The following is a 22,976-nucleotide window of genomic DNA, read 5'->3' as shown; positions in this document are numbered from 1 at the left end:
TTGACATCTAAAGAAATGGGTTCAAATGACATGTCCACAGACACATAGTAACATCAGAGCTGGGACTTCAAGTTTGTCTTGTTGTCCACAATGCTCCCATATCTGCATTTCTTCTCTTCATCTTTTTTTTTTTCTTTGATTTTTCAAGTCAGGGTTTCTCTGGGTAGTCCTGGCTGTCCTCAAATCCAGAGATCTGCCTGCCTTTGCCTCCTGCACACTGAGATTAAAGCCAGTGTCACCACCATCTAGCTCCATATCTGGTTTTTAAAGGCTTGTGATTCAAATTCCCCACTCCAGCTGTGTTTTTCTCCTAACCTTATACACAAAATCCTCAGACCACTCCAACTGCAGTTCTCTATAAAAGCCCTAAGATGTGGAAATTTAAAGACAATGCCACTTACAATAAAATAAAATGTAACTCCAGTGAAATGTGTACAGTCTTTATGCCAAAAGCCACCAAGAAGCATCAGAGATGACTTTCATAACAGGAGAGATTTATGTCATGTTCATGAACTGAAGGCTTGATGCACTGTTGTCAATTCTTCTGTAACCTTTACTTTTAATGCATCTGTGACTAAAAATCAAACAAAAATGATTTTAATCCTAGCACTCAAGAGGCAGAGCCTAGCAGATCTGTGTGAGTTCAAAGCCAACCTAGACTAACAAGTTCCAAGCCAGACAGGGATATATATTGAGATCCTGTCACCCCCGCCTCCCACAAAAAACAAACAAACAAAAAACTCGTGAGACATTTCTGTAAACAAAGAGAAGCTTATTCTAATCATTGTATGGAAAGAAAAAAGGCCCAAAATGGCAAAAAAAAAAAAAAAAAAAAGAAAGTTTGATAAAAGAGCAAATCAAGAGGGAAGAGGAGAGGAGTGATGGCTGATACTAGCTCAAAGATAGTTTTTATTTCTATTCCTGATCGTCCTTCTCCATCTTTTTAAAAATATATTTCTTTTTTCCTTTAAGATTTATTTTCTAAGACTTGTTTAGTTAATCAATACAGGGTTTTTTGCATGCATATCCATCTGTGCACTGTGTCCCTGTCTAGTGTGCGTGGAGGCTAGAAGAGTCTGGTACTCTGGAAGAGCAGTGAGTGCTCTTAAGCATGGAGCCATTCTTCTGCAGCTTGTCTTTTTCTCCTTCTCTTCTTCCTCCTCTTCTTTTTCTTTTATAAGGTCTCACTATAAAGTCCTGACTGGCCAGAAACTTACACAGGTTCCACTGTCTCTCTGCCTCTGCCTCCTACGTGCTGAGATTAAAGGTATGGGCCACCATGACTGGTAGAAAGTCAAGAAGTGGTGTTGAACCAATTAAATATTCATATATATTGCCCTGCCCAAAGAGGCTTAATATAATTTTATATGTTACACAAAAATACCTCAAGACTTCTGTGGACTAAGTGAAAAATCCTAAAACCTTGCCTCTGCCACTTGAGTGCTGGGATTAAAGGCAGATTTCTAAGACTTTAATGTGAAAGTACCAATCTAGAGGAGGAACAGCTGATAGACTTGGCATATAAAAATAAAAACTTTGGGGTTGGGGATTTAGCTCAGTGGTAGAGCACTTGCCTAGCAAGCGCAAGGCCCTGGGTTTGGTCCCCAGCTCCAGAAAAACAAAAAAACCAAAAAAAACAAAAAAACAAAAAAACCCAAAAACCAAAAAACAAACAGACAAACAAAAAAAAAAAACAAAAACCAACCAAACAAACAAAAACAAAAAAAAAACTTTGCCAGATATGGTTGCACATGCTTTTAATCCCAGCACTTGGGAGGAGGAAGCACGAGGATCTCTTTGAGTTCCAGGACAGTCTGGGCTACACAAAGAAACCCTGTCTCAAAAAACAATAACTAACTAACTAACTAACTAGGTTAAGAGGACTTGATTCTTTTGCAGGGGACCCATGTTTGGTTTACAGTATCAGTGTGGCAGTTCACAACAGCTTGTAACTCAGTTTCTGCGGATGTGACAACCTCTTCTGGCTTCTTTGGGCCCCAGGCACATAAATACTACACATACAAATGCACACGTATGCAGGCAAAACATTCACACACATGATAATAAGTAGAAAAAGGAGGAGGGAGATGAGGACTACCACTATAGTGCTGGAGGGATGGATCGGCCATTAAAAGTACTTTCTGAATTTCCAGAAGACCCTGGCTCAGTTCTCAGCACTCACATGGTAGCTTACAACTGTCTGTGACTCCAATTCCAGGAGACCTGATGCCCTCGTCTCTACAAGATTCTGCATGTATGTGGGGCACATAAGCTTATACAACCACACACACATACAAATACAAATAAAAGGTACATAAATAATTTAAGAAATGAAAACCTTTTTGCTTTATAAAAAACCCTATGAAGAAAATGAAATGGCAAGTTAGAGAGAAGGACTGGGAATTTACAAACTATGTCATCTATCAAACACCTATCACTAGACTAGGAAGTACCTGAACTATATAAAGAACTCACAAAACAGAACAAGAAAACGAATGCTACAGTTATAGAATGAGCAAACTGCACTAGCAGGCCCTTCGCAGCGCCTACTGAATGGGAAATAAGCACATGAACCCATGTTCAATGATGTGCATCAGGGAAAGGAAAACTAAAACAATGAGGTACTGCATCTACCCACACGGTTGAAATCATGAAGAAACTAATACCACCAAACTGTTAAATGCTAAGAATATTTAAGGATAAGGAAGTAAAAGAAATCATGCTACTGTCTTAAAAAATGGGTGGGTGGTTTTTCTAAAATAGTCTTTATGATATAATACCTAACGATTCAACTCCTGGCCTTTAACTAGAGAAATGAAAACATATACAAATGTTTATAACACTTCTTATTCCTAACAGCCGCACTGGAAATAATCCAAATGCTCCTGTACAGGTGAAAACTTCAAGAAACTGTTTGTCATTCCTGCCACAAAATAGGCTTAGCAATAAAAAGAAGTAAGCAACTGATATACGATGGAGAGACCTTCAGAATCAAGCTGAGAGACAGATCCAACTTGAACTGAGTGTGAGGTAGCACAAGCCTGTAATCCCAGCACCTGCGAGGTGAAGGCAGGAAGAGTAAAAGTTCAATGTTATCTTCGGACACATAGCAAGGTCAAGGCCAAGCTATCCTACATAAGGCCTTGCCTTAAAAAAAATTAAGATGGCTATACATTATGTAATTCAATTTATATACTATTAAAATAATGTAATTATTGGGATGAAAAACAGATTCATGGGCTGGAGAGATGGCTCAGCGGTTAAGAGCACTGACTGCTCTTCCAGAAGTCCTGAGTTCAAATCCCAGCAACCACATGGTGGCCCACAACCATCTGTAATGAGATCTGATGCCCTCTTCTGGTGTGTCTGAAGTGTACTCATATATATAAAATAAATAAATCTTTAAAAAAAAAAGAAAAGAAAAACAGATTCATGGCTGTAAAGCATTAATATTTAGGGGTAGAAGAGGAAAATTTAAAACAAAAACAATGAAGGAGCCTTATAGTTACAGAATAGTTTTACACATCAGCTTTGCAGTAGTTTATGAAACTATAATTGTGATAAGAAACCACACAAAACTATACACACATATAGTCATGTGCCTGCATGTACATAGACACACCGAGTGAAAACTTAAGTGAGAGTGAGGTAACAGTTGCAGACTGTGCAGCTCATATGTGCTCAAGTCACTCAGGGCACACTGGGACAAGTGGTGACCAGCACCAAGTTCTCTTTGTAGGTTTTCTTTTTGTTGTTCTTGGTCTGTTTATTTTATGGTTGTGGGACAAGAGTCTCATTAATCAGCTTGGCAGGCCTTAAACTCACCAAAATTCACCTGCCTCTGTCTCCTAAAAACTGGTATTAAAGGTGTACACAATATACATATTTAGCTTATGTTTTCTCTTGTTTTTAAATTTTATGTTATGTATATGGATGGGTATGCTTCCTGAATGTCTGTAAACCATCAACATGTATAACTCATAGAGGCCAGAAGAGGGAGGAAGAAACCCTGGGACTGGGAGGGCTTGTGAATTAATGCCCACATGAATGCTGGGAATTAAGTCGTGGTCCTCTTGTAAGAACAAACAGCTAATGATCTTAACTGCCGAGCCATCTCTCCATCCCTTAATTTGTGTTTTAGAGGCATGGTCTTGCCGTGTAACCCTGAGTAGCTTCCAATTCACAGGTGCTGCTTATCTCTCTATCTCTCAGTGCTGGGATTAAAGATGTGTTGTAGACTACTACAACTATGCCCAGTTTTTTTTGTAAATTTTAAAATAACTTCCTATGAATCTAAAATAATTTTCAATAAATTTTACAATAAAAGTTTAAAATAAGTAAACAATATTAAAAGGCAAACAACGCCCCCCCCCCAAAAGATTTGTTATATGATGTCAGAGACTTTCATGTATATAAAAAGTTAATTTACAGATTTGGAGGACACCTTCTCAATGAGCAGTGGTTGGTAACCCTGTCCAGATGTTGCCTGGTTATTATTTTTGTGGTGTGGGGCCCGAGATGATGGAGATGTCCAGGCATCCTATCCTTCTATGGTTCAAGCAAGACAATGTCAGGTGCAACAGAAAAGAATAAAACAAAATGAAGATTCACTAAAGACAGACCCTACACCTGGTGAGCAGGGACTAAAACAAGACAGCTCCTTCAGCAAGACTACGCATGACTCATCGGATCAGTCAATGCACGTCCAGCAGCACCAGGAGAGCATAGTGAGAAAGGGAAGCGAGGTCGCAAGAACAGCCGATTGGAAATGGTTAGTGAACCGTTCAAACATGCCCTGACTCTCAAAACACAAGCAAAAGGCCAAATCTCAAGCCAATGGTATGTGTATTTTTCAAGAAAAGGCAGTCAAGAAAAAAAGTTCATTAAAACCGGAGTCTTAGCACTGTTTTCTTCATAAATAAAAACTGTTTGTACATTTTTATTGCATCTTTGTATCATTAATCAGACACGTACTAAGATTGAGATGCATTTTAAAAAAATTGGTAGCTCAGCTGCAATCCTTTAAGAATAGCACTTGGCACTATATCTGTAACATTAAACTTAAAGATAAAAAGCTGAGTGGGTGTTCATCAAAAGATAAAATGCTTGTTTTTAAAGGACTAAAATGAAAAGACAAAGAAAAATGTTCTTACTAGAAACTGGGCTTTAATCCCAGCATTCAGGAGGCAGAGGCAGGCAGACCTCTGTGACTTTCAGCCCAGCCTGGTATACACAGTTGAGTTCCAGGCCAGCCACAGCTACATAACAATACACGGTCTGAAAATTTTATATACAATTTTTGAGACTATATATATGTGTGTGTATAAGTATACATATGAATATAAACACATACATACACGCATATAAGATATATACGTGCATGTGTATATGCACATATACATACATATTATATACATGTGTATATAAATATATATATAAACATACATGCATATATGTATACAAATACACACACACACACACACACACACTCTCTCTCTCTCTCTCTCTCTCTCTCTCTCTCTCTCTCTCTAAGACAGGGTCACTTACTGAACCTCAGCTTGCAGTTGCAGTTTTGCCAACACGTGCCAGCCAGCGAGCTCCTGGGAGGAATAGGCTGTCTCTGCTCTCCAGCATTACAGCTAGGATTCAGGCCACTACATTGCTACATTGGACTTTTACAAGGGTTCCAAGAGTTGAAGTTCGGATCCTCATCCTATCAAGCATTTCACCCACTAAGTTCTCTCTCCAGATCCTAAAATTCTTTTAGCTTAAATAATAAATAGAAATCTGAGCAAAGAAATATATGGCTGCCAATAAATAGATGAAAATGCTCATCATTTACAAGCAGTGTAAAACAAAGCACAGAATAGCTGCACACACATCAGGACAGCGATAATATATAAATGATGGACGACATCCGCTGCCAGGATGTCCATCAACTGAACAAACAGGGTTTCTTTGTGTTGCCCTGGCTGTCCTAGAACTCCCTTTGTAGACCAGGCTAGCCTAGAACTCAGAGATCCACCTGCTTCTGCCTCCCAAGTGTTGAGATTAAAGGCCTGTGCCACTACCATCCAGTGAAATTCAAGCCAATAGCCAACAACAGATTAAATGTCGAGAAACAGTGCAATTCCACTAAAACCAGGGTCAAGACAAGGCTGTCCCATATCTCTTGAATACTGTAGTTCTAGCTAGAGCAATAAGACAACTAAAGGAGATCAAGGGGATACAAATTGGAAAAGAAGTCAAAATATTATTCACAGATAATACAACATTATATATAAGCGACACTAAAAATTCTACCAGAGAACCCATGCAGCTGATAAACACCTTTAGCAAAGTGACTGGATACAAAATTAACTCAAAGAAATCAGTAGGCTTTCTTTACACAAAACATAAATGGGCTGAGAAAGAATTCAGAGAAACAACACCCTTCACAATAGCCAAAAATAATATAAAATACCTCATGTGACTCTAATCAAGCAAGTGAAAGACCTGTATGACAAGAACTTCAAGTCTCTGAAGAAAGAAATTGTAGAAATTATCAGAAGATGGAAAGATCACCCATGCTCATGGATTGGTAAAATTAACATAGTAAAAATTGCCATTTATCCAAAGCAATCTACAGATTCATTGTAATTCCCACCAAATTCCAAGACAATGTTTTATAAACATTTACAAATGTTATGCTTTATGCATGTTCAGCCCAGGGAGTGGCACGATTAGGTGTGGCCCTGTTGGAGTGGGTGTGTCACTGTGGGTGTGGCCTATAAGGCTCTCATCCTAGCTGTTTGGAAGTCAATATTCTGCTAGCAGCCTTCAGATGAAGATGTAGAACTCTCAGCTCCTCCTGCACCATGCCTGCCTGGATGATGCCATGTTGTTCCTGCCTTGAGGATACAAACTGAACCTGTAAGCCAGCCCCAATTAAATGTTCTCTCTATAAGAGTTTGCCCTGGTCATGGTGTCTGTTCACAGCAGTAAAACTCTAAGACACAGACCTTGGAAGAACATATGGAAAAACAAAAACCCCATCATAACTAAAAGAATCCTGTATGAAAAAGACTGTCTGGAGGTATCATCACTCCTGACTTTGAGCTGTGCTACAGAGCAATAGTAATAAAACTGCATGGTATTGGTATAGAAACGGACAGGTGGATCAATGGAGTGGAATTGAAGACCCAGAAAAAAATCCCACACACCTACAGACACTTGATTTTTTTTTTTTTTTTGACAAGAAACCAAAACCACACAACGGGAAAAAAAAAAAAGCATCTTCAATCAATGGTGCTGGTTTAACTGGATATTGGCACATAGAAGAATGCAAATAGATCCTGCACAAAACTCAAGTCCAAGTAGATCAAAGGCCTCAACATAAAACCAGATACACTAAATCTAACATAAGAGAAAGTAGGGAATAGCCTTTAATGTATTAGTACAGGAGACAACTTCCTGAACTGAACACCAAGGGTTCAGGCACTGTACTGGCTGGTTTTGTATGTCAACTTGACACAAGCTGATCACAGAGAAAGGAGCCTCAGTTGAGGAAATGCCTCCATGAGACCCAACTAGTGATCAAGGAGGGAGGACCCAGCCCACTGTGGGTGGTGCAGTCCCTGGGCTGGTAGTCTTGGGTTCTATAAGAAAGCAAGCTGAGCAAGCCAGGGGAAGTGAGCCAGATAGAAACATCCCTCCATGGCCTCTGCATCAGCTCCTGCTTCCTGCCCTGCTTGAGTTCCAGTCCTGACTGCCTTTGATGATGAACAGCAATGTGGAAGTGTAAGCTGGATAAACCCTTTTCCTCCTTAACCTGCTTCTTGATTGTGATGTTTGTGGAGAAATAGAAACCCTGACTAAGACAGGCACTAAGACCAACAATTAATAAATATGAAGTTGAGGTTGGAGAGATGGCTCAGTGGTTAAGAGCACTGACTGCTCTTCCAGAGGTCCCAAGTTCAAATCCCAGAAAGCACATGGTAACTCACAGCCATCTGTAATGGGATCCAGTGCCCTCTTTTGGTGTGTCTGAGAGAGCGACAGTGTACTTACATACTTAAAATAAATTTAAAGAGATAAATAAATAGGAAACAAAGACAAAGGACACCATCAATAGGACAAACAGCAGCCTACAGAATGGGAAAAACATCTTCACCAACCTTACATGCAACAGAGGGTCAATATCTAAAATATATAAAGAACTCAGTAAGTTAGACACAAACAAACCAAATAACCCAATTAAAAAATGGGGTACAGAGGGCTGAAGAACACTGACTGTTCTTCCAGAGGTCCTGAGTTCAATTCCCAGCAACCACATGGTGGCTCACAACCACGGGATCTGATGCCCTCTTCTGGTGTGTCTGAAGACAGCTATAGTGTACTCATATAAATAAGATTTTAAAAGGTACGAAGTGGTGGTGGTTTACAGAGTTAACCAGAGAATTCTCAACAGAGGAATCTCTAATGCCTGAGAAACAAAGAAATATTCAACATCCTTAGTAATCAGGGAAATGCAAATCAAAATGACTCTTGAAATTCCACCTTACAACCATCAGAATGGCTAAGATCAAAAACTTAAGTGACAGCACATACTGTAAGAATGTAGAGCAAGGGGAGCACGCCTCCATTGCTGACGGGAGCGCAAACTTGTACAGCCATTCTGAAATCAATTTCTTGGTTTCTCGGAAAACTGGGGATAGTTTTACCTCGAAACCCAGCTATAGCATTCCTGGGCATATACCCAAAAGAAGCTCCATCATACCATAGAGGCACATGCTCTGCTATGCTCATAGAGGCTTTATGCGTAATAGCCAGAAACTGGAAACAACCTAGATGTCCCTCAACTGAAGAATGTGGTACATTTACACAATGGAATAAACTATTTAACTATTAAAAGCAAGGACATCATGAAATTTGCAGGCAGATGGATGAAAGTAGAAAGTATCATCCTGAGTGAGGTAACCCAAAAGGATAAGCATGGAATGTACTCACTTACAAGTGGACATTAGCCATAAAGTACAGGATAACCAGGCTACAATGCACAGACTCAAAGAATCTAAATAACGAGGGGGGCCCAAGGGAGGATGCTTGAATCTCACACAGAAGGGCAAATAAAATAGTCATCAAAGATGCTTGAAGGGAGGGAACTGTGTGGGAGGGAGGAGGAGGGTGAATTGAGTATAGGGAGAACCACAAAGGGCTGGGGAGAGAGGGCCAGGAGAGTAAAGGGGCCTCTTTAGGACATTTGAGAGACCTAGAATGGGGAAGGCTCCAGGGAGTCGAGGAGGGGACTCTAGCTGTGACTCTTAGCAGTGGGGAATATGGAGCCTGAAGTGGCCACCTCCTTCCATAGCCAGGCAGAACTCCCAGTAGAGGGATAAAGACATCAACCCAACCACGAAACCTGACCCAGAATTTGTCCTGCCTACAAGAAGTGCATGGACAAAGATGGAGCAGAGACTGAGGGAGTGTCCAACGAATGACTGGTCCATTGAGACCCAGCCCGTGGGCGAGAGCTGAGCCCTGATACTGTCAACAATACTCTGTTTTGCTTGCAGATAGGAGACAAGCATAACTATTCCCTGAGAGGCTCCACCTAGCAGCTGACCAAAACAGATGCAGAGACCCACAAGCAAACATTAAATGGAGCTCAGGGGGTCATTGTGGAGGAACTGGGGGAAGGATTAAGGGACTTGGAAGTGATAGGGACTCTACAAGAAGATCAGAGTCAACTAACCTGGACCCTTGGGGGCTCCCAGAACCTAAATCACCAATCAAAGAGTATACATGAACTGGACCTAGGCCACCCACACATATATAACAAATGTACAGCTTGGTTTTCATGTGGGTCCCAAAATAATTGGAGTGGGGTTGTGGGATCGGGTGGGGGTTGCTGTCCCTGACTGTTACCTGCCTATGCATCCTATTTCCCTAGCTAGGCTGTATTCTCTGGCCTCAGTGGGACAGAATGCATCTAGTCCTGTAATGACTTGATATGCCAGGGTGGGCTGGTACGCAGGGGAGGCCTGCCCCTTTTCAGAGGAGAAGGGGATTTGGGGAAGGGAGGATGGGTTGTGAGTTGGGGACTGTAGGAGAGGAGCTTACAATTGGAATATAAAGTGAATAAATAAAAAAATTAGTGAAAAAAAACCCCAATACAACCAGTTTGGAAAACAATTGTGATTTCTAAAAGGATAAAATATACAAATGACCATGCTATTGAATTTTTAGGCATTGACCCAGAGAAATAAAAGCCTATGTCCATACAAAGACTTACACTGGAATGCACATACCAGGTTTGTTCCTTACAATGGGGAAAATAAAAAGGCCTATCAGCAAGTGAATGGATAAAAACCTGGTATATCCATATAATGAAGACTAATTAATAAGGAAAAAGTAATGAATCATCTCACAGCACATTCAAATCCTTTTATATAAAATTCTAAGGTGGTATGATGATGTAGGCCTATAATCCCAGCTACTCCAGAGGTTGAGGCAGAAAGATCACAAGTTCAAGGACAACATGAGCAACTAAATTGTACATTAAATATATTCAGCCCAACACATACTAATTATATTTTAATAAAAGTATTAAGAAGATGGGCTGCTGTGATAGCTCACTTGATAAGGACTTTGCCACCAAGCCTGAGGACCCAAGTTTGATCCCTAAACCTCCATGGTAGTAGTAGAGAATTTAGGCCCAGAGAGATTGCTCAGTGGTTAAGAGCACTAGTTGCTCTTCCAGAGGTCCTGAGTTCAATTCCCAGAAACTACATGGTGGCTCACAATCATCTGTAATGAGATTTGATGTCCTTTTCTAGTGGATCTGAAGAAAGCATACAGTGTACTCATTTACATAAATCTTTTAAAACAATTTTAAAAGTAGAAAATTCACTCCCAAAGTTGCCCTCTGACTTTCACAGTGCATCATGGTGGGCAGACAAATACATACATACGCTGCACACCACAAACACACATACACACACCACACCATGTAAAAAATAATTTTAAAAACATAAAAAAGGTGAATTAAGCCAGGTGGAAGCTGCATAATGCCTTTAATTCCAGCACATGGAATTAGTATCAGGCAGGTAGATCTTTAAGTTCAAAGCCAGGTTGGTCTACAAAGTGAGCTCCAGGACAGCCAGGGCTATTTTGAAAAACCAACTAAAAACAAGTACACACACACACACACACACACACACACACAGAGAGAGAGAGAGAGAGAGAGAGAGAGAGAGAGAGAGAGAGAGAGAGAGAGAGAGAGAGAGCGCATTAGAAGTGAAAAATGGAAGGGCACTAGTACTCAATGCCTTCCTTTAATAAGAGCACTAAGGAGGTGGAAGCAGGTGGATCTCTGAGTTTGAAGACAGCCAGGGCCACACAGTGAGGCCCTGTCTCAAAAGAAAGAAAGGTGTTGTGGTTGTAATAAGAATGCCCTCTCCCCCTCTCCCCCATATGCTCATATATTTAAATGTTTAATCACCAAGAAATGGAACTATTTGAAAAGATTGGAGCTATGGCATGTTGGAAGAGGTATGTCAGTGGGGGTGGGCTTTGAGGTTTCAAGAGCATGTGCAACTCCAGTCAGCCTGCCCCGCCTTCCCCACTTCTCTCTTCGGATCAGGATGTAGCTTTCAGCTACTATGCCAGCACTTGACTGCATGCTGCCATGCTCCCTTACATGATGATAATGGATTAAACCTCTGACACTGTAAGCAAGCTCTATATACATTCCTATTACAAGGATTGTCTTGGTAATGGTGTTTATTCATGGCAACAGAACATTAAGACACAAGGGAAAAATGTTTTAAGGTGAGGTCCTACAACTCGCAGTCCAAAATCAATACCCAAGCTGGTGCATGTGATGACTTATCCAATCCCAGCACTGTGGCACACCTAGCTTTAAAGTGAAAATGGGTCAGGGAATAGCAGCTAAACAAAGCAAAGATGCCAAGGAGAAAAGTGAGGAAACAGCAGTAGATGAAAGTGACTAGCGACCCAGCAAAGTGCCAGTGAGCCTCTTGACCTAAACAATCTAGAATGGACACGCCTCTTTGACAGGCCTTCCACATCTGTCAGTTCTATCTAGTATTTGGGCTTACTCCTCACCTTCTTCACCTTGGTGCTATCAGAAGATAGGAGACCCTTTAAGAGGTAGAGCCTCACTGGAAGTTCCACTGGGGACATGACCACCTTGGTTCCTTCTTTCCTTTTACACCTCAGCCATGAAGCTCCGTCTGCCATTTACTTCCTATTATCATGTGCTACCTCATTACAGGCCCTAAAATGACAATGTCAGCCAACCATGAGCTGAAACCTGTAGAAATGAGAGCTAAAGTAAATGTCTCCTATTAAATTGGCTTTCTTGGTATCTGGTATAATAGAAAGCTAATATGGTCACTATAGAAAAAGCTAATATGGTAACGATAGAAACCTATAAATATAAACACTGCTGAATTGTTTGCAGTACTAGGGAGTAGGCTCCGTATATGCTAAAAAAAAAAAAAAAAAAAAAAAGCATTGCCTCTGAGTTATATAGCCGTAGCCTCTTTTTACCCCCCCCATCTTTATTAAATTGGGTATTTCTTATTTACATTTCAAATGTTATTCCCTTTCCCGGTTTCCATGCCAACATCCCCCTAACCCCTCATCTTCTCCTTCTGTCTGGGTGTTCCCCTCTCAATCCTCCCCCCATTGCCGCCCTCCCCCAAGAATCCCGTTCACTGGGGGGTCCAGCTTCCCTTTCTATTGGTGCCCTTACTAGGCTATTCATTGCTACCTATGCAGTTGGAGCCCAGGGTCAGTCCATGTATAGTCTTTGGGTAGTGGCTTAGTCCCTGGAAGCTCTGGTTGGCTGGCATTGTTGTTCATATGGGGTCTAAAGCCCCTTCAGATCCTTTCTCTGATTCCTTCAACGGGGGTCCCATTCTCAGTTCAGTGGTTTCATGATGGCATTCACCTATGTATTTGCTGTATTCTGGCTGTGTCTCTCAGGAGAGATCTACATCCGGTTCCTGTCAGCCTGCACTTCTTTGCTTCATCCATCTTATCTAGTTTGGTGGCTGTATATGTATGGGCCACATGTGGGGTATTTTTGTTCCCCTTTTAAAGAAGGAGTGAAGCATTCACATTTTGGTCATCCCTCTTGAGTTTCATGTGTTTTGTGCATCTAAGGTAATTCGAGCATTTGGACTAATATCCACTTATCAATGAGTGCATACCATGTGTGTTTTTCTGTGATTGGGTTACCTCACTCAGGATGATATTTTCCAGTTCCATCCATTTGCCTATGAAACAATTATTTGTTTATTAAGATTTATTTATTTAATGTATATGGGTATACTGTCGCCATCTTCAGACACACCAGAAGAGAGCACCAGATCCCATTACAGATGGTTGTGAGCCACCATGTGGTGGCTGGGAAATGAACCCAGGGCCTCTGGAAGAGCAGTGAGTATTCTGAACCACTGAGCTGTCTCTCCAGCCCCAAATTATTTATTTTTAATTTATGTATTTTGGTGTTTTGCCAGAATGTTTGTCTGGGTGAGGGTGTTGGACCCCCTGAAACTGGGGTTACAGACAGTTGTGAGGTGCCATGTGGGTGTTGGTAACTGAATCCAAGTCCTCTGCAAGAGCAGCCAGTGCTTAACCTCTGAACCGTCTGTCCAGCCTTCTGTTCTTACTTTTTATTTTGAGACAAAGTCTTATTAAGTTGCCCACTTGATCTTGAATTCACACTGTAGCTAGGACTGGTCTCTGACTCAGTTTTCCTGCTTCTGCTTTGTGAGTAGTTTTAACTAGTTTTGCAATCCTGTAATCCCAGCATTTAGGGAGAAAGAGACAAGAGTAGTTGATCATGTTCTCCCCTCCCCCAATTCTTCCATAAACTCTTGTTAATTGGACTGAGTGGGACAAACGGCCTTCAGGATACCCAGGTTCTGTAAGGTGTTTCAAGCACCTTGTTTTGGCCTAAGAAGGCAGTGCAGAATTTATCTCTATGCTGTAAGGCAGAATTCAACCCTGTCAGGACGATAGGCAAAGAAAAGCTGAAAATGGTGTAGTACATAAAGCTATGTGAGCCAAGATGTGATGCAGCTGTTTGAGCAATTTGGAGAACCCTGTTCTAAAAGGCTTCTTACTTAAACAGTATTCCTAGGAATCTAAATTAACTTCTGGGGTCCTTAAGAAGAATCCCTGCCTTTACTGACCAAACTATAACCTCAGTCAGAAACCTAAACCTGCCTCAGATACGATCTTAACTAAACCACAGGTTAAAAGGGGAAGGCAAGGGAAGCATTTACAACATTAGCAGTATCAGTGCTTTGAATGCCAATAATGAGCTCTTCTTATCAATGACATTGTAAAGAAAAGAAAACTGGTCCTCGTGCCACAAGCCTGTAATCTTAGCACCCGGGGGGCAGAAACAACAAAATTAGAAGTTCAAGATCATCCTTGACAACGTAGCAAACTCAAAGCCAGCTTTAGCCTCCAGAGGTCTAGTCTCAAAGCAAAGGCTGAGCCATACAGTCAGGATTACTTTACTGCTCCCCTTGACTGCACTCAACAGGAGGACTGTCCTGTTCCCCATGCCCAGCACAGCAATGCAATATCATTCAGTGGCTTACTGACTTTCCCTTTTTCTTCTGGGTGTGACTGAGAATTCCCACATCCACATCTGCCTCAATTTGGCCTGCCCAACAAGCAGACCAAGGCCAAAGCTCAAAGTGCCATAGACTTCCGAAGAGCCAGTGTGGCTAGGTTTCCTATAGAGATCTGAAAACCTGTTGAGGTTCCAAAAGTCACCACCAATTTTCAAATGTGATCAGAATCTCTGAAAGTCACAGTTAGCATACAGCTGAGTAAAATATTTTTCATAAATTTAACGCCAGCATGTCTGTGTTTGGAAACTTTGAAAATACATGTTGTATGGTTTACTGCACTGGAAAAGGTGCCAAACAGTTTCAAAGGAGGGGAAGTGTATAACTGTTTCCTTTCAAACGCATTTTCCAATGGGATCCATTCAGGGAAAAGGCTGGAACTAACTAAAACATTATTAAAAACTGTTATGGAAAGAGACAGAGAGATGGAAAAAGATAAACCCTCAAAAGTAAAATATATAACCAAGGAGAAGACAAGCAATCGAGGAGAAAGAAAGGGGACCTGGGCAAAAAGACATGTTGGAGAAGGGAATGGGGTGAGATGGAGTTTCGTCTGGCAGTTGCTGTTCGTGGTTTCATATTGTTGAGGATCAATCGATCAGGACTGCAGTGCTGCTGGCCCAGTGGCATAAGACAAACCACAGAGTTGGCTTCAAGCTCAGCACTTGCGAACTGCTGACCTCCAGTTTTCAAACCAAAAATATTCTTTGGGAAGCAGTAATACCAAGTTCAGTCTAAGCAGCCAGCAAAAGCAAGGATTCCTAACCTGAAGTAACACCCTATCCAGTTACATCAAGCACTCACACTTTGCTAGCATCAACTAGGAAGGAAGTTTGCAAACCTGAAACTACACCCTAACCAAACTCATTCCAGATTCTGACTCAACCAAGTGGCAACGACAACCAGAAATGCTAGAACAAGTGACATGCTGTTTGGAAGTTGCTTTAACCAGAACCCACTCAAATGGGAAAGCCAGTGCTCACCCACACTGCTATCGATCAAGCAATTCTTGTTGAGGTCACATGTATATGACTCCAAACTACATACGATGTTTAGAACAGTCTGGTGCTGCCTCACAAAGCCCCCCCCCCCCCCCCACACACACATTTTCTGATGATTCTTTTTTGTTTGTTCCCTCCAACACCCCTAGTTTCCTCTAGTTATAAAACTGCACCAGCTAAATGGAGGTAGTTCTACATTAGTAATCTTTTAGAAACCGGACTGCTCTCTGGGCACAGTAGAATTTTTTCCCCTATCCTAAGCCACTGTAGCTTTTTGATATGAAATCTTAGCTCACAAGAATCTATTTTGAAAGGAAGAACAGAACTGCTCCTTATCAGTGCCAAAGTACTTTCTTTTTGAGCTCCTCCAATGGAGAGGTAAACAAATCAATTAAGTTAACTACAAAAACTAACAAGATTGAGCTGACAATTGGGATTCTAGAACTCAAAATTCCAGGCAACAGCTCCAGGAGAAAGGGGAAATGTGCCACAGATGGGGCTGTTGAGGCTAATCTGCAGCCTCACCATGCTAGGCCACTTACGCCTCAGCCAGCTTCAAACAGTGTAGGGCGGGCAGACCTTGGTGCAAGCTTGCTGAGTTCCAGGACATCATTCTTGAGGGTGTAATAACCATGGGCTGTAGCACACATGTTGAGGGATGAGGGAAAAAAATAAACAGAGAGACAAAAGAATGAGGATGCACTGCCAATTTCAATTGTGCAGCTTTTATTTTTAAATGCTTATCAAGCTGAGAGAGAGCAGAGTTCTTGGAAAACAAGGTTTCCTTTTTTCCAATGCCAGCGTCAAACACCCTCAAGGACGGGCACTGCACAGACTGTAACAACAAGGAACGTGGCTTTGCACCCTCTCAGCAGCACACTTCTCTACAGGTCCCACGCTGCTCTGATTTCAGCTTAGTTGAGAACTCTAAGTAACAGGACCATTGCCTCTGTTAAAAACTTGTTCTACGTTTTTTAAATCTGGAAACTGACTGCATTAGAATTACAGCCCCTCACACACCAGCTCTCTTCACTAATAAAATACATGTGTAAAATGCCTAATTATTACTTTTACTGAGCTACAGTGCTTAGGGATCAAATACCGGAAGCTGAAGGCTCAACCAGTTGTTAGCTACAGGGTAAGAAGGAGGAGCCAAAGAAGACCTACAGTTAGCAGCAGGAAAGAACATTAGGTCCTGATACAAGCCTCAAGAGCCCATGCCCAAAAGAAACAAAAGGGCACTAACCCCGTTTTTGTTCTGACCAGCTCCACAAGAATTCATGCCATCGTGGCACACTGGGAGGCCTGGCATGACTTATCCAGGCCTAAGCCGCTCATGCCCAAGCTCAGCACAAAAAGAAAAGTGTAGTCCAAGACAGATGGATCCTGCCTGACCACTCAACTGAGGTCCTGGAGAGTCTGAACAGTAAGGAAACAAATAACACATACTCTTCCCCATATCCTAGACCCTACCAAGTCCACAAAGAGGCAAAACAAAGGACATCAGAAGCAAGCAATTATACAAGATCTATGTTGTGAAGGCAAGCAGACTACAGCCAGTTCTGGACTGTGCCCCACACCAAATCCCGGAACGCTGATCACAATGTTGGAAATATTACTCACAGGATGAGCTGGTCTATCCCTCCTCAGGGTTGGTGCTGAGAAGTCTGATTAGAAACTGGCAGTCAACTCTAACATGCTCATTTATAATAAAAGGTATGCATTAAACAAACTTGCCCAAACCTTTAACAAATCATGACTGTCATCCTCGTTTTGCGTTGTTGTTTTTTTTTTTTTTTTTTTTTAAACAGCACATGGGACTGAACCTAGGGTCTCATGTATGCGAGGCAAGTGACCCAGCACTGAGCCACTTCTTCAGCCTGTGACTGCCATTCTTAATCATACACACAACTCCTCCTTGGCAGATCTTACCCATCTCTTAGACTTTCACAAAGGTTTTTTTCTTCTGCGGGGACACATGAGAAAGCAACTCTGTCATAAAGAAACCCAGGAAGAAAACTTGCAAAGGCAGGTGAGTTAAGCCTGTGGTGGACATTTCTTCTGGGGACGACCAGACGGGAACAGTAATTCACAGAGGCAGAGGGGTCTGCAGTCACTCTGCATGCCACATGTGTAACCCTTAAGAAGTGAGGAATGCTCTCAACAGGAAAAACACAGCAGCAAATGCTATGATACCAAAGCCACAACTCCATGGGTCCCTGGAGCCTCTCAAACTAAGCTGCCAGCTAGGGAGCTAACACTAGCCTTGGATGAAACACAGCTCTGGTAGAGTAATTAATTTTTTTCTTAACTAGGATTACATTAATTTTCAAGGACTAATGGAGTCCAGCTGTAATGAGAAGAGCGGCTGCTGATGCACAAAGGCACTTGTGCTTACAACATTATAAACACACATACACAGGGAGAGCGAGACAGCGAAAGAGACCTATAAAAAGGATCCACTATAACAGGATATTTTTAGTTTCTACAATGCTGCACTAAAAATACAGCCCTGGCTGATACATCATGGCAGAACTATTCTCTCCTTGTCCCTTCAGGAACAGTTTAAAACATTTATTTTTGTTTCCTTTTGCAATGGTCAGAGTAGAGAGAGAAAATAGCAACTCATTGATAAGAGGAAACGAGAGAGACATGAAAAATTGAAAACTACCTAAAAACTCATGGAGAGGTTTATTTTATTAGTTCTTAATAAATATCTTGCAGATTTCCTCAGGAAATACACCAGATCACATGTAAAATAGTTTGATACTGATGTCAACTGCATCAGCATATGAAGTCTATTAGGGTGAAGCCGCAGCACGGTGATCAGCGAGCTGAAAAACTCCACAGCACTGGGGGGGGGGGGGGGGGGGGCGGCGGGGAGATCTCACGGCCTTCCAAATTCTTCGAGAGGTAAAAAAGTCAGCCAAGACACAGAGAGAAAGAGAAAAAAAAAAAAAAAAAAAGAAAGAAAGAAAGAAAAAAAAAATCCCACATCCTGCTTTCAGCTGCCAGCAATGTGAAGTGCCCAGAGATTAATTCTACGTCTGGCCTGGAAATGTGACTTTAAAGCATGAGGGAGGGGATGCTGGGGGAAGGGGGCGAGGAGGAAAGAGGAGGGCAGGCTAACTGAGGCTGGCAGCAGGCCACCAACCCCCTCCCAAGCCATGTTTCAATGTAGACAGAAGTAAACCCCAACAGACAGCAGCTCCGCAGCCTGCCAGGGCCTTACACCAGCTGCAGCGCATCTCGCTTTCTCCACTCAGCCCCAAGTGCAGATGTTCTCTGCACATCACTTCCGCTAGGCTTTCTCTTAAAGGACTAGCACACAGATGTAGAGGTATTTCCCTCCCTTAGTAACACACTTCTGCCTTTAGGGGCCAAGAGGAAGGAAAGCCAAAATGCTGAGAACAGATATTACTAAGGGAAGAAGATCTGCTCCAATCTCCCCACAGATCAGACTGGGCTAAAGAGCACTGGTAATTGTGAGACTGGATCTCAGATCCCAACACTACACAACAAACCAGGTGACCCACAAACTCCTGTAACTCCACCTTTGAGGACCCAGTATCTTCTGGTTTCCACACGTGCATATATATTCACAGACATAAAAATAAATTGTGAAACCCTAAGAATGCGTATTGTTGACAGGACTGGCTATGTCAAAGACCTCAGACTAATTAGAATATTGTAAATTCCCCCACCCCCAAGGGTAGGAGCTGAAGGTGAGGATCAGAGGGAAATGGCAAAGCCTTCCTCAGGAGTCTGAATGTGGATAGTGATATAAGGTGCAGAAAATGTCCACTATAGTTCCCTTCCTGTGACGTTTATAGCCTGATGACTGTTCCCCTACCTATGCAGATTATTCCAAGATTGGCTAAACATGTCTCTTTGATTTATTTGTATACCATAAACCCTGCCTCCTTGTTTAGCTGAATGTAACAATCCAACCTCCCCATTCAAATCTATATAAGCACAATAACTTCTGGGTACTGTGACTTCTCCATCAGAAAGATCCAGGCCTACCTGACCCCAGCTTTCCTGTACATGTGTCTACATGTCTATCTTTTCTTCATTCCCTCATCACTCCAGTTCATCTATCTCTGTAATCATGCTTGAAGTAGTAGTAAATAATTAAAAAATGCAAATGCAAACAAGGAATTACCAGTATAAGGCCAACAAAGATGGCTCAGAGGGTAAAGGTTCTTGTCGTGCAAGCCTGGCTACCTGTTTTATTCCTAGGACTCACATGAAAGTGGCAGGACAGAATCTACTCCAAAGTTGTCCTCTGACCTCTATGTCAATATGTCACACATATTAATAATAATAATAATAAATTAAATAACAATATATTATTATATTATACTAATATATTTTTATAATATATATAATTATACCCCCATAATAATAATAAATTAAAAAACTACCAATGAATATAGCAAGTACTTGTTATACTTATTATCTGCTCAAATAAATTGATGTAAAATCTACTAGGCTATATATAAGACTATATATAGAACCTTTAATGGTTAATAAAACTTGGTGAAAGTGTCATTCTTCCTAATAGTCAACAAAATGTAATTTATGATAAGGCAGGTTTGAAGACAGCTTGGTAGTTTCTTACAAAATGTACTATCAGCAGGGCATGGTAATTACATGTCTGTAATCCCAGCACTTCAGACTGCTGAAGCAGGAGGATCAAGTTTTCAAGGCCAACCTGAGCTCAAGTTGAGATGCTGTCTCAACAGAACTAGGGTGGAAAGATAGATGACTCAGTAGGTTAAGACCTCTTATTCTGCAAGCATGAGAACCCGAGTTCAAATCTCCAGCAACCACATAAATCACTGAGCAAAGCTGTCATGTCGTCAACCCCAGCATTCAGGGGCAGGGACAATCTGAGCTCTTGCAAAAATGGAGAGCTTCTTATTCACTGAAAGATCCCATCTCAGGGTAGTGAGTCAGAGTGTCACACAGGAACACGCCCACTGTCCATGTCTGGACTCTCCAAGTGTATGCTCCAGCTAGCTACACACACACACACACACACACACACACACACACACACACACGGGGGGGGGGGGGACGCAGGGCAGGGAGGGATACACACACACAGACACACACTCAAAAGACCCCAAAACAAAAAAGTAAGGTACTCTAAATATAGGTACCAGCTATCAGGTCGCCAAATAAACAATCAAATAGTAAAACCTTAGGTCTGCAATAAGCTGTGCATGGGTGTTTTAAACAATTATACTAGAAATGCCGGTACTTGGAAACAATCAAGATGCATCCCAGCAATGTAAACAAATACACTGTAGATTAGCCAGGCAACAGAATATTCATCATGGGCTGGAGAGAAGGTTCAGTGGTTAAGAGTACTTGTTCCTCTTGCAGGGGACCCAGGTTTAGTTTCCAGATGCAACATGGGGGATCCAGGGGATACAATAACCCTCTTTCAACCTCCATAGGAACCTAGGTACACACAGGGTATAAGCAAGCAAAACAATTATAGACCCAAACATGGTGGTTCACGAATTTAATCCCAGCATCCAAGAGACTGAATCAGGCAGATCTCTATGATTTTAAGACCCTCCTGGTTTACACAGTGAGTTCCAGGCCAACCAAAACTACATAGTGAGACCCTGTCTCAAACCAAACCAAACCAAACCAAACATGAGTGCATATCAGTAACTGAAAGAAGGCAGCATGAAAGGGATACATAATCCATGATTCCAACTGTATGTCAATATGGGAATGATAGAGATATATATGGTAAAAAGATTAGTGGTTTCCTAGGAGTCAAAAGAAAGAAACAGATGCTAAGACAACACATGGGCATTTTTTTTTTTTTTTTTTTTTGGTTTTTTTTCGGAGCTGGGGACCGAACCCAGGGCCTTGCGCTTCCTAGGCAAGCGCTCTGCCACTGAGCCAAATCCCCAGCCCCACACATGGGCATTTTTAAGGATAGCAAAACCAACCATAGCCACAGTAGTAACAGGTATGTGCCACTGTGTATTTGTTGAGACCCATAAATGAAAACAAACATAAAATGTATGAGAGTGAACACAAATATAAACTACATATTTGAGGTGATATGTCTACTAAAAGTGAATACACATAATCGCTTTGGTTTAGATGTTTGATAGTGAAGGAGGTTGTATAGGAAGGGAAAATATATAATAAGGGAAGTTTCTATACCTTCTATTCAATTTTGCTATGAACTAAAAACTACCAAGTTCTGACTTAAAGAAAGGATAAGTTTTCCTATATTTTGTTTCAACCACATGGGAGGCAAAGGCAGGTGTACATCTGAGTTTGAGGTCAGGCTGGTCCCAGGAGTTCCAGGATAGCCAGGGTTACATAGAGAACCCTTGTTAAAAAAGAAGGAGAGAGAGAGAGGGAGGGAGGGAGGGAGGGAGAGAGAGAGAAAGAGAGAAAGAAAGAGAGAAAGAAAGAGAGAAAGAAAGAGAGAGAGAGAGAGAAAATCAGTCAGTCAATCTGTCTTTTGGACATCCTTAAATATTGCTGTTAAGAATGTAAAACTGAGGGGCTGGAGGGATGGCTCAGCGGTTAAGAGCACTGACTGCTCTTCCAGAGGTCCTGAGTTCAGTTCCCAGCAACCACATGGTGGCTCACAACCATCTGCAATGGGATCCGATGCCCTCTTCTGGTGTGTCTGAAGTCAGCTATAGTGTACTCATATACATAAAACAAACAAACAAACAAACAAACAAACAAAAATGTAAATACATAAGAGCACTGTTCCAGAACACACATGGTAGCTCACAGTCATCCTTAGCTCCAGTTCTAGGGAATCCCATTCCATTATGCATAGCCATATGCAGGCAAAGCACTCATACATAAAACAAATTACAATAAAGTAAAATAAAATAAAATGCAAACTGGGAGCAAATGTCACTTGTGAGAGTGCTTGTCTAGCATGCACAAGGCCCTGAGTTCAGTCACAGGACAGCACAAAGCAAGAGCAAACTTCAGGAGGAACAGAGAGGTCCAGGCAGCCAGGGAAACATAAGAGACCCTGTCAAAAACAAAACAAAAAAGTATATACTGGGTGCTGGAGGTGTGCACCAGCTAGTAGAGTAACAGTCATGAAGGTCAGTCCCCAGCACTTCACAAAACTAGGCATAGTGGCTCATACCTCACCTCAGGTACAAAGCATTGGGAACCAGCCAAAGCTGCAAGAGATCATCTTCCTCTCAAAAGATTAAAAACAGAAACTGGCCAGGTGTAATGGTGCAATCTGCAATCCCAGCTACTCAGGAAACTCAGGCAAGAGAATCACAAGTTCCAGGTCAAG

The 22,976-nt window shown here is 41.7% G+C and overlaps 1 protein-coding gene across 4 annotated transcripts in view; it reads right to left on the bottom strand.

Annotated features, from left to right (window-relative positions):
- The window catches only part of Smg6 (SMG6 nonsense mediated mRNA decay factor), a 228,111-nt gene that overhangs the window by 125,875 nt on the left and 79,260 nt on the right, over nt 1-22,976 (bottom strand). The window contains exon 11 of one of the 4 annotated variants that reach the window (XM_063268674.1): nt 1-22,976. This exon is cut by the window's left edge and continues 6,935 nt beyond it. The exons of the other annotated variants lie outside the window; for them this stretch is intronic. Within the exon in view, the coding sequence (XP_063124744.1) occupies nt 22,972-22,976 (5 nt within the window). The 3' untranslated portion in view covers nt 1-22,971. 4 annotated transcript variants of the gene reach the window in all.

Source organism: Rattus norvegicus, chromosome 10 (assembly GCF_036323735.1).
Source record: "Rattus norvegicus strain BN/NHsdMcwi chromosome 10, GRCr8, whole genome shotgun sequence".
Taxonomy (NCBI): Eukaryota; Metazoa; Chordata; class Mammalia; order Rodentia; family Muridae; genus Rattus; species Rattus norvegicus.
This window is presented reverse-complemented; position numbering and strand designations above follow the sequence as displayed.